The sequence below is a fragment of the Cheilinus undulatus genome, linkage group 21, assembly GCF_018320785.1.
Source record: "Cheilinus undulatus linkage group 21, ASM1832078v1, whole genome shotgun sequence".
In the NCBI taxonomy this organism is placed as follows: domain Eukaryota; kingdom Metazoa; phylum Chordata; class Actinopteri; order Labriformes; family Labridae; genus Cheilinus; species Cheilinus undulatus.
The window spans coordinates 3,998,265-4,014,474 of NC_054885.1; the positions used below are offsets into that span (position 1 = coordinate 3,998,265).

Here is a 16,210-nt window from a genome sequence, read left to right on the forward strand (position 1 = left end):
GCTTTCCCATCATGAGAAGCTTTTTTGTGTTTTTTTTCTTTTTTATTTCAAACAGAAACGTGGTCCAGTTCTAGTAGAACTGATGCTATGCTAAAGCTACATCCGAGCTACATCTCCTCAGCTGAAGTAGAGTGAACAGTGTTTCCTTCAGCATCAGCGTTGTGGATTTTTAAAGAGCTTTAAAAGATGGATTTTCCTTATGACAGAGATGTAGTCTGGCAAATCCATGTGCTTTGCAAGGTCAACAGAGCATGGCGTCAGCGGAGGTCCTTGTGCTCCATAAACCGCCATTAGATGTCGCTACATCTCTGCTGACGCAGCACTATGAATCTGAAAGTATCATCACTCACTCAGTTACCCAATCAGTCAGGGACATACAGACCCATGAGTGGGGCTGACCTCCTAACACCCCGTCTAACTCACTTTTACTTGAGCTTGTACATCACTTTTCTTGATGTCTGACTACTTTAAAGTGTCTCCAGCTGAGCCCCAGTTGCCTTGAACTGAATCAAAAGAGGGTTTTTTTAAGAGTAAATAACAAAACTATATCTTCAATATAGTTATATATAGGGCCCAATGATTTGCAAAGATAATCTAATTGCATTTTTTGTGATTGGGATTTAATATACAACTATTCTTAGGTCAAACTTATGTATTTTTTGACAACTTCAAGCAATAAGTAATTCCACAAATAAGACCATGTGCATTGAAATCAATGACATTATTTCTAAAGCAATTAATCCATAGTAGAATGAATCTGAATATGGGTGTGCCAAGCTTTAAGTGATAAAGGAGGCGGCTGGGGTGGAGGAGATGAAGCTGGCTATCAGCTGAGGTATGACTTTTGCAAAGTAGTGCTAGGCTTCATCAGTTTAGATAGAAAGAGCTAACTTTTTTTGCTCATGTTGCAAATGTGATGTCATTTGCTTAGTTAAAGGGCATTATCATTTTTATGTCACTCATTTTGATTTTGAAAAACATACATAAAACACGAAAAGGAGGATTTTTGTAGACCATTATTAAAAAATGACACTTGAATGTTTGCATAATGTGCATAAAATCTCTGCGGCTGCAAAAAATGATTTATTAAACTGGTATTTTGACACATTTCAATTTAAAGAAATATTGCAACTTCTGCGATTTGTAAATTGCAGCAGGCCATATTGGGATTTAATCTAATCTGCGATTAATTGCCCAGCTCTACACTGCTTGTCAGCAGTTTGCGATGACTGGAAATGAAAGCCTCTGTGATAAAGTTTGTTATCTCTTTACAGAAAAATAAATCCCGAGGAGCAGGTGGCCTAGGGGTTAAAGGAGCTCCCCATGTACGCGGGCGGCCCGGGCTCGAATCCAGCCTGAGGCCCTTTACTGCATGTCTCTCCCCACTCTTAACCCTGTTTCTGACTCTATCTACTGTCCTCTACTGTATCTAATAAAGGCACAAAAATGCCCAAAAATAAATCTAAAAATAAATAAATAAATAAATAAATCCCAAGTTACTCTGTGTATCCCTGTTCAGCTAATTAATATGAAGATATAATTTGAACCTCAGACAACTCTTCGCCTCACCATTGCTTAGTCGTGCTCTGTTGGACTGCTTCACCTCCGCAGGTGAGTTTGCTTCACGTTGGGAAGTCTCTGCAGTCTCATCTCTGTCCTGTTCCTTGTCTTCATCATTCCTGTGAACCCCTTCAGCATCCGCTGCATTTGGATGAAACTTGACCATACTGGTCCAGGTCTTCCCTCTGCGGCTGAACCTCCGGTTCCTCACGCACTTGAAGACCACCTGGCTCTTCGGCGGTGCTGCAGTGATGTCCGTTATCGTGCAGTCCTCAGAGTCACTCACTTTTTCCTGGCTTTTGCCGGAAGATACATTGAAGGGAGTTTCTGATTCCGACCCAGAGAGATGGTCCGAATCTTGGCTGCTCTTTGAAAACCGAACACTGACCTTAGACCTCGAAACCTGCCTGGTTTCATCACCCTGCGACCCGCTGACATGTCCTTGGTGAGCGAGTTTCTGGTGCTCCCTCATTAGAGCTTGACTCGAGGTCTGAAAGGCACAGAGACCACAGGAGAGAGTGCATGACGATGAACCGGGGTCAGCCTTGGGAGCCTGTTTTTTTCTGTTGTGGGTTTTGGAGTGATTGGCGAGTGCCTGCGGGGTCCTTGTGCTGAAGTTACACTTGGTGCAGACGAAGCGGCGGCGGGCCTGCGCTGCAGCTCGAGCTGAGTTTGGAGGAGTTGCGTCAGAGTCGAGAGCGGCTGCAGAAAGTGGGGAAAGAGGTGGAGACGTGACTATTTCTGGGTCTGACAATTTGCCTGTAATCAAGGTTGTTCCTGCATCTTGTGTAACGTCTAAGTCTGAGCTTAAATGCTTCACCGCCGCACCATTACCGCTCTCGTTCAGCTTCTCAATCTCCTCCAGGATCTTCACGCGGGACTCCTGGTGACGTCTGTGGTGGTCCGCCAGCTCCAGGCGACTTGGCAGATTCCATCCACACTCCAGACACTGAAATCGCCCGTCTTTTTCCGAATTTCCTCCTCCATCTGTGTCTTTCTGACAGTGTTCGACCATGTGCTCCTGCAGGTGCTGCTGCTTTTTGAAGTAAATGCTACATTCAACACAAGTGAAGATTTCTTTACCTTGCATGACCCCGCTCTCTTCGTCTTCCTTCCCTCCTCTGTCTCTGAATTTAATTGGTTCATCCACTGCTTCAAAACCCTCAAAATCGTAAACCCCTCCACCTCCGTCCAGCTGAGTCGGATCAGCAGATTTCTGAGGACTCGCTCTTGCCCGTTTGCCGCTCGCAGATGAAGAGCGTTTTAAGGTGCCGAGACCGGAGAAAGGCCTGAGCAGCACCCTCTTCTTCCTGCACCGCTGGATGAATGTGCAATGAGCCCAGGGTGCAGGAGGGGGGCTCTCAGGGTCTGAGTCTCCAGGGAAGCTGTACACATCTCTCTCCGGCTCCTTAGTTTCTTTTCCCCTGGGCTTTTTCTCGTCCTCTCTATTGTCTGCCTCCTCCTCCTCCTCTTTCTCGTCTGTTTGGCAACCGTCCTTTGGTTTAACTTTGGACAGAAACAGCTCGGCTCCCTCAGATACATTCCAGACTTTGCTGTCTGACACTGTGAAGAGAAAACAGCAGAATTATCAATGAAAGGAGCCTAAAAATAACCGCACTGATATCGAGAGTACAGGCAGGTTTTGTCTCCTCCTTATGGTTCTTACATTCTGTTTGGCAGAGCTGGGATGTATTTGGCTCGTCTGTCTTTGTGCTCTCATTGTTGTTGTTGATATTGTGCTCCTCTTCAGGAGCTGGTGAGTCAGTTTTGCTGTGCAGAAGTGGCCATTTTTCAGGCTCTTGGTCCTCTTCACTATCAAGTCTGGACAGCATTAGAAAGGACAACATTAAACATTTATGCTGGGTGAACATTAAGGAAGTGCAAAATGGGTGACATGCAATATATGATGTCTTTGTTGACATTGGTCAAAGCCTGTTGGGATGTTAATCGTTGTATTATCATTTCTCAAGGTTGGCAATCTAAATAGGGCCTATAATTAATGCATTAATATTTAAAACTGCAGTTAATCGCATGCATCATTGTCCCTTTCAGCACACTCTCCCTGCCGCCAAAATAATTTCACCACTGCTCCTGGAAGTCTCATTCACTTTAAAAACTCAGAGGACAAGTCAGACGTTATCTGCTCCTTGTTTTATCAAACATTTACCTTTTTTACCGTTTTCTTATTTCACAACAACTTCCTTTTTCTGTGGTTAAGTTTAAGTCATAATCTACAGTCCACCAAAAGTTCCTCTTTTTTTATTTTTAAAAATATGAGCAGGTCCGTATCTAAACAGGAAGTCAATTACACTTAGCCTAAGATAGTAAAAACATCCTAAATGAAACCAAAACAGTTTTAAATGCAAAAAAATTCTTTCACATCATGTTGAATTGTATCAGATTGTACTGATTGTATCTTATCTTATTCTACTCTCCTGTGCAGTCTCCTATCCAATTCTGTTATAACCCTTTAAAAAATAGGAAGGGTGAGACTTCGAATCTCTCAACCCTCCGCGCCTGAGCTGGTCGTACCAGCCGTGCGAGACGCAGCGCACATGTAGGCAGTCTGAAAGCCCTGACTTGTTAACACGCAATCAAAATGAAAATCCACGCATGTCACGGTCGAGACGCACGCGTCACGCTCCCAGTCTGAAACGGGCTTAAGTCATGCTGTATATTTATCACCCTGTTTCAATTGTATCGCATCATAAAGTATTGAATTGTATCATAACATATTATTGTATAATGTATCATTTCATCACGCATGGTGAATCAGATTGTACTGTGCCGTAACACTTCATACCTTATTGGACCGTAATGTAGTTTAAATGTCCTATGATATCATATCCTGATGTTTCCTATCGTGAAGATCGTATTGTGCTGTAACGTGAACTACCATGATGTACCATACTGTATGCGTCGTATTGTAAGGTTACATATCATTACATATCTTAATGTTTATTATTATGTAACATATCGTAATGCAGCATAACATTTCATAATGTATCGTAATGTATCATGTCCTATTGTTACATGATGTACCATTGTATCATCACGTAACCTATCATAACACAACATATTTTATCTAATGTTAACATATCTTAGCATAATGTAATGTATTGTAGAACATTCTAACATATTGTATAATAACATATTCTATTATAACATATTGTTCATAACACAACACATTGTAACGCAACATATCGTGACGCATCATACTGTAACGCAACATATCGTAACCTAACCTATCGTAACCTAACATATTGTAACATAACAGCAGTAACCTAACATATCATAACGTAACATATCATAATGTAACACGTTGTATCATAACACATCATAATGTTATACATCGTAACGTATCATAACACAACAAATCATATTTTATCGTAATGTAACTCATCATAATGTAATGTATCATAACACAGTATAACTTATGGTAATGTAACGTATCTTATTGTAACACATCTTTACGCATTTTATACCGTAGCAAATTGCATTGTGATGTATCATAACATATCGTAACATGTATCATAATGTAACATATCTTAACATAAAGTATTAAATCTTACAATATCATAACGTATCCCATTATGATGTAACATATCCTACTGTATCGTTATGTCACGTATCTTATCATAATGTATCATAACACATTATGATACATTGTTTCGTAACATAACTTAAGATATTATTACGTATCATAACATTTTGTACCATAACGTATCGTATCTTAATATATTGTATTGAAATGTATCAGAACAGAAATTAAGTTAACTAACACATAACATATCGCAATGTATTGACTATAACAGTACGTATAGAATTATAACGCATCAGCACATATCGTATCGTATCATACTGTATCCTAATTTAGAGTAATGTAGGGTATTGTAATGTGGCTTATCGTATTGTTACGTATTGTAACACAATGTTAAGTGTTGTACTGTATCCTTAAATATCATATTGTTAGGTATCGTAACATATTGTATCATATCTAGTTTATCATGACATACATTGTATCGTAATGCATTGCAACCAATTGCATCATAATGAAACGTACCGTACCATGATGCATCGTAACATATTTTAACAAATCATGTTGTATTGTAAGTTATCATAATCATTGTGTCATGTAACATATTCTATCATAACACCTTATCACATAATTTTGTCACATATTGTACCATAACTTATCATACTGACATAACAAGGCATTCTGGGATATTTTCCACAACACTTGGTCTGAAGTGTGCCTCTGGATTATCTCTGAAGAGCTATTTAAACCCTAACACTCATCCATTCTAACAGGGATAGGGACACCAAACCTCTGCTAGTGAAAACAGGGATAGGGCTGAGTGTTTGGGGCACAGGCAGAATTAGGATTGAGCCTATAATGAGGGGTAGGGGTAAAAGTTAAAAATGGGATAGAGCCTTGGTATGTATTGAAAGCACATACACAAGCAATGTGGCCTGTGCCCAATATAAAGACTGCTCAAATGCTTTACCAGGCCTGTAACTTTAGGCTTAAATTTAAGACACTAGTGACTGTTCAATCTTGATTACAGCCCTCATAATACTAAAATAGTCAATGTAAATTAACAATACATTTCTATATTACTGACTTCTCTCTCTGTGTATTGCCCTCTTAACAACTCTCCTCCAGCTTCCTCCTTTACCTCCTGCTCCTCCTCACCTGAGTCCAGCAGAAGGAGATCCTGGGCTGTGAGCAGCTAGACCATGAGGGTTAGAAAAGTGCTGTAGCTCCTCCTCTGACACACAGCAGCACACAAAACACACAACCACAACAACACATCACTTCACAGCTTAAAGGTTACAGTCAAAAATACAGTGCATACTCATACATAGAGAGAGAAGGGAGAGACTTCTGACTACATGCAGACTGCAGACAATAAGGAGACAACGGTGATAAATAACGACTTTTCTTCCTAATCTCTGCTCTGCTGCTTTCTGATAGACTTGTGTTACCATCGAGTGTTTCCTTCTCAGAGTCAGAGTCCCAGCTTAGGGAGGAGGGAAAGGCTGAGGACCTGAATCTCCTCTGTGCGCTCCTCCCCGGGTCTGAGGCCTCAGCTTTCTCGGGGCCCTCATCTCCAGCCGGGGTCCAGGAGCGTTTGGCAGACATGGGGCCATCGCTCACGTCTGGAGAACATGAGGACTGGTGGAGACAAAGGAAAACAAACCAGGATTTTGTCACCAAACTTTACAGGCAGAATCAAACTGATTCCAAAAATATCTATCTATATAGTATATCTGTATTTGATGTCTGCAACACAATACAAAAAAAGTTGGGACAGTAGCAAGAAGAATGGGAAAGTGGTGGAATGCTCAAGAATACCTGGAAAATTCCACAGGTAAGTGGGTTAATAAGTAACAGTTGATAGTACAATGACTGGAGAACTCCTGAGAGGCACAGACTCATAGGCATATGCAGTAACGACAAAAAAGTATTCACCCCCTTAGATGTTTTTAATCTATCATGCTCAGCATAAGTTGGCTTTTTTGACCACAAAGTACAAAAAAATTCTCCTTAATGTCAAAGTGAAAACAGATTTCTACAAAGTACTGTCAATTAATTAAAAATATGTAGGTTAAAATAAGTGAGTGCATAAATATTCACCTCCTTCAAGTCAGTATTTAGGTTGCAATCACAGCACTGAGTCTGCGTGGATAGGTCTCAATCAGGCTCAAACATCTGGACACCGCTATTTGACTCCGTTTGTCTTTCAGAAAGTGCTCAAGCTCTGTCAGGTTGCACAGGGATCAGGTTTGAACAGCCCTTTTCAAGAAAAAAAATTCTCCCAAGCCATTGTTGTCTTGCAGGCTGATGAAGATTGTCCTCAAGGATTTCCCTCTATTTATTGCATTCATTTTACCCTCTACTTTTACAAGCCGTCCAGGGCCGGCTGCTGAGGAAGCATCCCCACAGCATGATGCTGCCACCCCCGTGTTCCACAGCAGGGATGGTGTGTTTGTGGTGATGTGCAGTGTTTGGCATTTTGTCTGATGGTCAAAAAGCTCCATTTTGGTCTCATCAGACCAAAGATCGTTCTTCCTCTTGACCATGGAGTCTCCCACATGCCTTTTGGTGAACTCTAGTCCAGATTGAATCTGAGTTTTCTACAACAATGTCTTTCTCTTTGACACTCTCCCATAAAGCTCTGACTGGGGAAGAACCCCGCCAACAGTTGTTGTCTGCAGAGTCTCTCCCATCTCAGCTGCTGAAGCTTGGAACTCCTTCAAAGTGTCTTGGTGTCCTCTCTCACTGGTCTCCTTCTTGCATGCTCACTCAGTTTGTGAGGACGGTCTGATCTAGGCAGATTTACACATGTTCCAAATTCCTTCATTTCTTCATGATGGCATTATCTGAGCCTTGTTCAGAGCCTTGGAAATGTTTTTGTATCCATCCCCTGACTTTTACTTTTCAATAGCCTTTTCTCTAAGTTGCTTGGAGTGTTCTTTTGTCTCTATGGTGTAATGGTAGCCACAAACAATTGGCTGGACCACACTTAATTGACATTACTTTGTAGAAATCTGTTTTCACTTTGATATTAGAGGTATGTTTGGTCAAAAAAGCCAAATTATATCAACCATGATTGATTTATAAAATCAATAAAAGGGTAAAACACCCAAGCCGGTGAATACGTTCTGTAGCTTATAACAGTTGAGTTATTGGTTTGCCTATTTCAGGCTTTACAAACTAAACCTAATGTGACTGAATGTCTCTGATTATGTTCTTCTTACCTGTAAGGTGCAGCTGAGGAAGGAGTCAGAATTTTGTGCGGAGTCAAAGGCTGGGAGCCCATAGCTGGTCCCTGGGGTGCGGGGTTGCCCTCCTGGCTCCATGGTCCCCCAGAGATCAGTATGGAGTCCCACTGATGACCAGCCGGCCTACATTGTGCTGTCTCCTCTTCTTCTACAACCAAGACACAAGCACAACAACATCTTTAAAGTTAAAAAGTCCACATCCATGGCTCAATAAAAAGCCAATAACTGTAAAACCTGCATGCAAAATTTATTTTACATGAGCCAGCAGATTGTAAAAAAAGAATCAAAAACACATCAGCATTATAAAAGTGTCAAATCTGCAGAATCTCTCGTGCCCCGGCTGTCCTCTGTGTTTTTTCCAGCTGTAGTTTCCAGGCTGTCTGACCTATTTTCTCAATATGTCTGCTCTTAAAGAATGAAACAGGGCGGACAAATGGTTACATAAATAAGAGGGCTTTATATGCAGACCCATGTCCTCTTCTGTTGGTGCTCTATAAAGCGGAAAATGACCCGGTGTCCCCTGGTAAAGTCACTCAAGTCTGGAGAACACAAAGGCTGAACACAATATAAAGAAAAATACCCAAAGATATCAACATTTTCATGAATAATAAATTGACAGGACCAAAAACAGGCCTGCAAAGGGTTCAAAAAGGCTCCAAAAGTAGTACGGGAGGCAGACCTGAAACAAAACAGCCCTGTTTCCTTGGAATCATCTACTAGTGTGGGGTCCAAAGGGCAAACTACCCTTCTATTTTAAGAATGAATAGTTAAAACATTCCTATTTTGATGACTCTGGCTTGGGCCTGCCTCTTTATGTTTCTATAAGCTTCTGGTTTGGAACAATTTGCCTAAATTTGTAGCTGCACAGTCCAATGGTGACTTGTTGATATAAATTCTGTACTCTTTTCAATCAGAATGGTTCCATACAAGGTTGAAAATACTTTACAGATTGATGCGTTTTTCTGATAAATGTTTACGACGTAACAGAGGATAAAAGAAATTAAAAAGTCTCCATATTTCTGCTCCTTAATACATAAACATTGCTCACTAATGCTTTCATATATATATATATGTACATTTCCACCATGCAGTCCAGTAAAATTTGGTTCAGTACGGTACAAAATTATTTGCTTTTCCACTCTCAAAAGTTGTGAAACATACCAGCTTAGCATTTCCATTCTGTTCTGCTTTTCTGGCATCTTCTGTTCAGGTACCAAGCGTACCCATGCAACCCTAAGAGTGGGGTTAAACCCATGGCTGTCTTAAATCCCCACCTATCAAGTGAGTTAATGTTGTCTGTGGAATTGCAAGCAATATCAAGGTTTACAATTGCAAGCTTTACCAGACTGTACTGAACCAAACCAGATCATTTGAAGAATATGAAGACTATTCATCTATTCACCCATTTTCTACACCACTTATCAAGGCTGCAGGGGGCTGAGGCCTATCCCAGCTATTATTGGGCAAGAGGTGGAGTAGACCCTGGACTGGTCACAAGTCAGTCTCAGGGCTGAAAACTCAAGATAAACAACCAGGCACACAACTACAGCCAATTAACCTAACAAGCATGTTTTTGGTCAGTGGGAGGAAGCCAGAGAGAACCCAGCCACACACAGGGAGGACTTGCAAACTCTGCACAGAAAGGCCCTGGCTGGAGTTCAAACCAGAAACCTTCTTGCTGTGAGGCAACAGCGCTAACCCCAATGACATATTTTCTTTAGAGGTCAGAAACTGACAGGAGTGATTTCCAGGACTAAAAGCAGACCTGTCAAAAACTTTCCAAAAGTAATATGGGAGGCAGACCCCTAGAGTTGTTTTGATTGAAAATACCCCTCATTTTAACAAGTGGCCAGCAAGGCTACACAGATGCGAATTCACGTGAATTATTACAAACAGTATGCTTATAGCACATAGCTTGTCTATGGTTCAAAATGTCTCCAACGGTAATATGGGAGGGGAGACCCTCCAAAATATGCCCACCTTTCCTTAAGTAATCTACAAGTTAGGGACCAAAAGGCAGACTGATTTTCTATTTTTAAGAATTAAAAGCCTTAAAACTTTCCTGTTAAGGCTATACTTGTATTTACTGACTCTGGTTTGGGCTAGCTTCTAGTTATGCTGCTATAAGCTTACTGTTTGGATCAATTCACCTATATTTGCATCCACACAGCCTCTCTGGTCACTTGTTCATATGAACTGAAGGGTCTTCTCAATCAAAACAGCTCTGAAAAGGTTTGTTTAATTCACACATTTTTATGGATATAAAAAACTGTATATACCAGAGCATATCTAGCTCTGGTATATGGACATTGCTCAGTTTTGACCATGAGGACTGGACACTTTTCTTTCAAAGGGCAAATAACAGGCCAAAAGTAGTATGGGAGGGGAGATCCTTCAAAAACCACCCTCTCTTCTTGAAATCATCTACTGGTTCGGGTCCAAGAGGCAGACTTTCTTTCTATTTCTAGAATAAATTGTTTAAAAACTTTCTTGCAGTTCCGAAGATCTCCAAAGGTAATATGGGAGGAACGACCCTTTAAAATACAACCCTCATTCTTTGGCATTTTCAAATTATAAAAAAGGAACAAAAATGTCTGTGGCTCAAAATGTCTCCAAAAGTAGTATGGGACGGGAGTCCTTCAAAAACCACCCATTTGCTTGAAAACGTTGTATAATTAGGATCCAAGATCCAGACTTCCTTTTGTATTATAAGGAAAAATAGCTTTTAAACTTTTCTGTGGTTTCAAAGCTCTCCAAAATTAGTATGGGAGTCCAACCCTCCTAAAACCCCAGTTCTTTTGAATCATCTACTAGGTTGGGTCCAAAAGGCAGGCCACCTTTCAATTTTAACAAACAGCTTTAAAACTTTTTTGGGGTTACCAAGGTCTTCAAAAGTAATGTGGGAAAATAGACCCTTCAAAAACCACTCCTTTTTCCTTGAAGTAATATAAAAGTTTAGGTCCATGAGGCAGTTTACCCTTTTATTTTAAGAATCAATACCCTTACAACTTTCTTGTTTAGGTTATATATTTAGTTATAAACTCGGCTTGGGCCAGTCTTTATTTGTGGTGCTATAGGCTTACTTTTTAGAGCAATTCGCCTGGACATGCATCTGCACAGCCTCTCTGCTCACTTGTTGATACTCAAGTCAATGACTGGTTATTTCAGTGCTGATGTTTATCATTAAAACGAAAACAAAAACAGCATCCAGCACTGCATGGCAGCACCTGCATCTGATTGGACTTGAGGCTTTTTGTGTTTCTTACTGATGTTGTTTCCTTCTGTCTAGATCTTTGCATGTGTTGTACGTCTATTTGGACGACAGTATCTGCTAATATTAATCAAGGGGTGCTTTTAATCAGATCAGCCCCACAGAAGGATGACTAACATAACAGTTTAACACATTTTCTTTTAGATGGATGTTTATGACACAAAATGGGAAAACAATTTTTTGGGACAGTTTCCAAGCTGGTATCATGCCAATAATATTGTGCTTTTTCCAAGCACATCAAGGTGCTCCTGGGGACATTGCTCAGGTCTGGGTACCATCAGGACTGGATGCTTTTGTTGAATTCTTAAAGAACAGAATGGACAAGACACATATATGTCTGAGGCTCTAGGTGTCATAAGTAGTATGGGAGGCAGACCCTTCCCAGAAATCCCTTCTTTCCTTGGAAATATCTACTAGTTTGGGTCCAAGAGGCAGACGACCTTTCTAATTTAAGAAGAAACAGCTTCGAAACTAACCTATGGATTAAAAACTCTCCAAAAGTAGTATGGGAGGCAGACCCTCCCCAGAACTCCATTCTTTCCTTGGCATCATCTACTAGTTTGAGTCCGAGAGGCAGACTGCCTTTCTATCTTAAGAATAAATAGCATTAAAACTTTCCTGTGGTTTAAAAACTCTCCAAAAGCAGTATCGGAGGCAGACACTCCCCAGAACTGCCTTCTTTGCTTGGAAACATCTATTATTTTGGGTCAAAGAGACAGACCGTCTTACTATTTTAAGAAGAAACAGTTTCTTATTGTCAAAGCACTTTGTAAACCTCTCTTTTTAAAGGTGCTATACAAATAAATTAAGTTTAAAGTTAAATAAAGTATAAAATTAACCTATGCTTTAAAAACTCTCACCAAAAGTAGTATGGGAGGCAGAACCTCCCAAAAACTCCCTTATTTCCTCAGAAACATCTAGTAGTTTAGGTCCAAGAGCCAGACAACCTTTCCATCTCAAGAATAACCTATTGTACAAAAACTCTCACAAAAGTAGTATGGGAGGCAGACCATCCCCAGAACTCCATTCTTTCCTCGGAAACATCTACTAGTTTGAGTCCGAGAGCCAGACTGCCTTTGTATCTTAAAAATAAATAGCATTAAAACTTTTCTGAGGTTTGAAAACTCCAAAAGTAATATCAGAGGCAGACCCTCCCCAGAACTCCATTCTTTCCTCTGAAACATCTACTATTGTGCATCAAAGAGGCAGACGAGCTTTCTTTTTTAAGAAGAAACAACTCTAATCCTTACCTAGGGTTTAAAAACTCTCAAAGAGTAGTATGGGAGGCAGACCATCCCCAGAACTCCATTCTTTCCTTGGAAACATCTACTTGTTTGGGTCTGAGAGCCAGACCACCTTTCTATTTTAAAAATAAACAGCTTTGAAACTTACCAAGGGTTTAAAAACTCTCCAAAAGTAGTACGGGAGGCAGACCCTCCCCAAAACTGCCCCCTTTCTCTTGAACCATCTACTGGTTTGCGTCCGAAAAGGCATTTTACCTTCAATTTCAAAAAGAAATAGCCTTAAAAGTTTCCTGTTTTGGTAATAGTACCATTAGGTTCAGGTGACTTTATTTGTACCTGTAGCTAGATTTGTTTTGCAAAACTCAGGCTTGGGCCAGCCTCTAGCTATGCTGCTATAGGCTTTCTGTTTGGAGTCATTCACATGAATTTGCATCTGCAGAGTCTCTCTGGTCACTTGTTGATATGAATAGAGTCTTTTTAATCAGAGCAGCTCCACATAAGGCTTATTGACTTTACAGTTGGCATATTACCCTTTAAATGGATGTGTAACAAGGACAAACAGTTGTAAAAACAGTACCTGTGGTTTCCAGGCTGTCTGACCCATTTTCTCAACATGTCTGCTCTTAAAGAATGAAACAGGGCGCACTAATGGTTACATAAATAAGTGGCCTTTATATTCAGGCCCATGTCCTCTCCTGCTGCCCCTCTAAAAAGCACCAAAATACCCACGCACATCAAGGTGTCCCTCGGGTTCGTGTCTAAGTCTTTGGAGGACGAGGTTCGTATCGATCCTCCGTCAGTCAGATGACTGGAACAACAATGCATCCTCTCTCGGTGCATTTTAAACCCAAACCGCCCCGAAACTGCAGCTTTTTAAGTGCAAATACTCACAGAAATCGGCCTGGTTTGCGGCTCGCAGAGGAAGCAGGCTGTTTAAGCTCCCTTCGTCATAGTTTAAGGACGGAACTGAAGCCTTTACGCTCCGACTCGACGCCCCGCGGAGGCTTTCGCCGCTCCTGGGGACAAAGTTGCTCTTTTAATCGCTGCTCAGGTTTTTCGCATGGATCCCTGGAAGATGCCAGACACTGGACTCCATGTTATTTGGCTTGCAGGCACGCCACGGCTGCGTACGTAACGTCAGGGGGAGGGCGAGGAGAAGAGTTGGGAGTACAGGACTAAAGAGGACTTTAATAAGTTCAACTTTTACCATCGCTGGGATTTTATTACAGTTTACGTCTTTTTTCAATCGTTTACGTGAAAATCTTTGAGTTTTTGAAACGATTTCATAATGTTGACACTTTTCTCTGCGACAAATAGAAAACTGAACAATATTAGTGGACTACGGCGGAATGAAAACGTCCGATTTAGTCACTATTCATGCAAGAAAACATAAAATATGAACTAATCAATGTAGAAAATGTATTTTGATTTGTATCACTGAATCCCCTTCTATTCGCCACTTACGTATAAATGATATTCTCTGGAGATTTTATGGATTTGCTCCCTATATAACCCGTAGACAGCACTGCTGATTAATCAATAATTCGGATTAAAAAGATTCTCTTAAATGGGCATTAATGATCACATTATCTGCTCATCTGGCGCCCCCTGGTGGTGAGAAATGGAAGACTGAAGTTTTTGTTTTATTGTTTCATTTCGTTTTGGTTTCTGTTTGATAATCAAGACTTTCTGTTTGGTTTATGTCTAATTTGTTTAAGTTCTTGCTCTTACTATGTCTGTTAAAGCACTTTGTAAACATCTGCTTTTAAAGGTGCTATATTATTATATATATTATATATATATTTATATATTATATTATTTTCTTATATATATATATATATATATATATATATATATATATATATATATATATAATATATATATATATATATAATATATATATATAAATTTATTAGACCACGACCCAAAGTAAGGTTTATGCCAAAGCTGCCCTAAATTAACTCATTGAGTGCCAGCCCTATACGTAGGCACTCAATGAGTTAACAATATTGGTAATTCCAAAAATTATTTTTTATGTTTCTGCAATGGTTAATGCACCAATATGTCGAAGCTCTTTAACCCAAATTATATTTTTAATGCTAAAAATGTAATTATTATTGTTAGCCATGAATTTTCAAATTTACTGATTTACAAAAAAAAACTGAAAAAATAGTAAAGCACGTTAATATTTCTTGATTAATATGTCAAATTATAGTTATTTACTTGCATTCCTGAACAGATAAAGATGAGTGTTAGTGGTTGAATGTTATGCTTGATTCATTTCTGACTTCTCAGGGAAGCCCAGTGAGCCGGCTCAAATTTGGGTATAAAAAGGTGAATTCAGTTCGAAATTCTTCATTACTGTTCAAAATGGTAAAACATGGAGAGCTCACTGAAAATGAAAAAGTCCACATTAAAGCAGTTCTTGATGCTGGGTGGTCTCTGAGACAAATATGACAGATGGTCTAATAAATTTACACACACACACACTCATATATATATATTTATATGAATACAAACAAACACACACACATACACTACTTTTATACTTTCATTCCTTAAAAATAAATAAAATCATTGTGCTTTTTTCTGGGATATAGTAAATTCAAATGTAACACATAAAACAGAAAATATTGGGTTCATTTAGGAAAGGCAGCAGCATGTGTCTGCACTTAAAAATATTTTTTAAATGCACATGTATTACACACAACAAATTTAATTAAACATTCTCAACTACTTTTTCAACATTTATTCATAACAAATAAATAAAACGTGATTTATTATAGTTTCTAGTCAAATAATGAAATAAAGCAAATGAAAATGGGTTTCATAAAGGTTTAGCCACTAGGTGGCAGCACGAGTCTGTGAAATTGTTTTGTGGCAGGAACATCCCAAGAAGAAGAGCATTTACACTTAAACTAGAGATGGGTGATACAAATGTTTTTTAATTCGATATGATACCGATACTTTTGAGGAAAGAATAAAATATTGGACTCATAATAACAAAACTTTCAAAAGGTACACATTTCAGGCAAATAAAAATACATATGCAGCTCATTCAGAAATTCATTTGGGGAGAAACTTCAGTAAATTAAAATGTGCAAGCAGGTAAAAAATAGAATAAGTAAAATATAATCATAGCACAAATTTGTAGATAGAATTAAAATATCTACAACATAAAATGCCCAATTTCTTTTCTTTTTTAAAATTCAGATGGAAGGGCTAAATTAGCCACCTGTAGAGCAAAAATGTAAAAAAGTACAAGTCATCAAAGATTTTCATAGAAATATTTATCTTGTTATGTTTCTATAACTTGGTCTTCATGCATTTAATGGTAATGGCATGT

General features: G+C 39.4%; 1 protein-coding gene across 5 annotated transcripts in view; it reads right to left on the minus strand.

The window, feature by feature from the left end:
* The window catches only part of LOC121529520 (protein Wiz-like), a 45,681-nt gene extending 31,707 nt beyond the window's left edge, over window positions 1-13,974 (minus strand). For 2 of the 5 annotated variants that reach the window (XM_041817441.1, XM_041817436.1), the window contains exons 1-6: window positions 13,756-13,974; window positions 8,326-8,497; window positions 6,550-6,739; window positions 6,257-6,332; window positions 3,227-3,381; window positions 1,570-3,123 (exon numbers count right to left, since the gene is read on the minus strand). In XM_041817441.1, the coding sequence (XP_041673375.1) occupies window positions 1,570-3,123; window positions 3,227-3,381; window positions 6,257-6,332; window positions 6,550-6,739; window positions 8,326-8,427 (2,077 nt within the window). In that variant the 5' untranslated portion in view covers window positions 8,428-8,497; window positions 13,756-13,974. Of the gene's footprint in view, window positions 1-1,569; window positions 3,124-3,226; window positions 3,382-6,256; window positions 6,333-6,549; window positions 6,740-8,325; window positions 8,498-13,597; window positions 13,650-13,755 lie in introns of those variants that run through there. The other 3 variants (XM_041817440.1, XM_041817438.1, XM_041817437.1) reach the window with 3 other exon arrangements.
* Window positions 13,975-16,210: the final 2,236 nt, after the last annotated feature.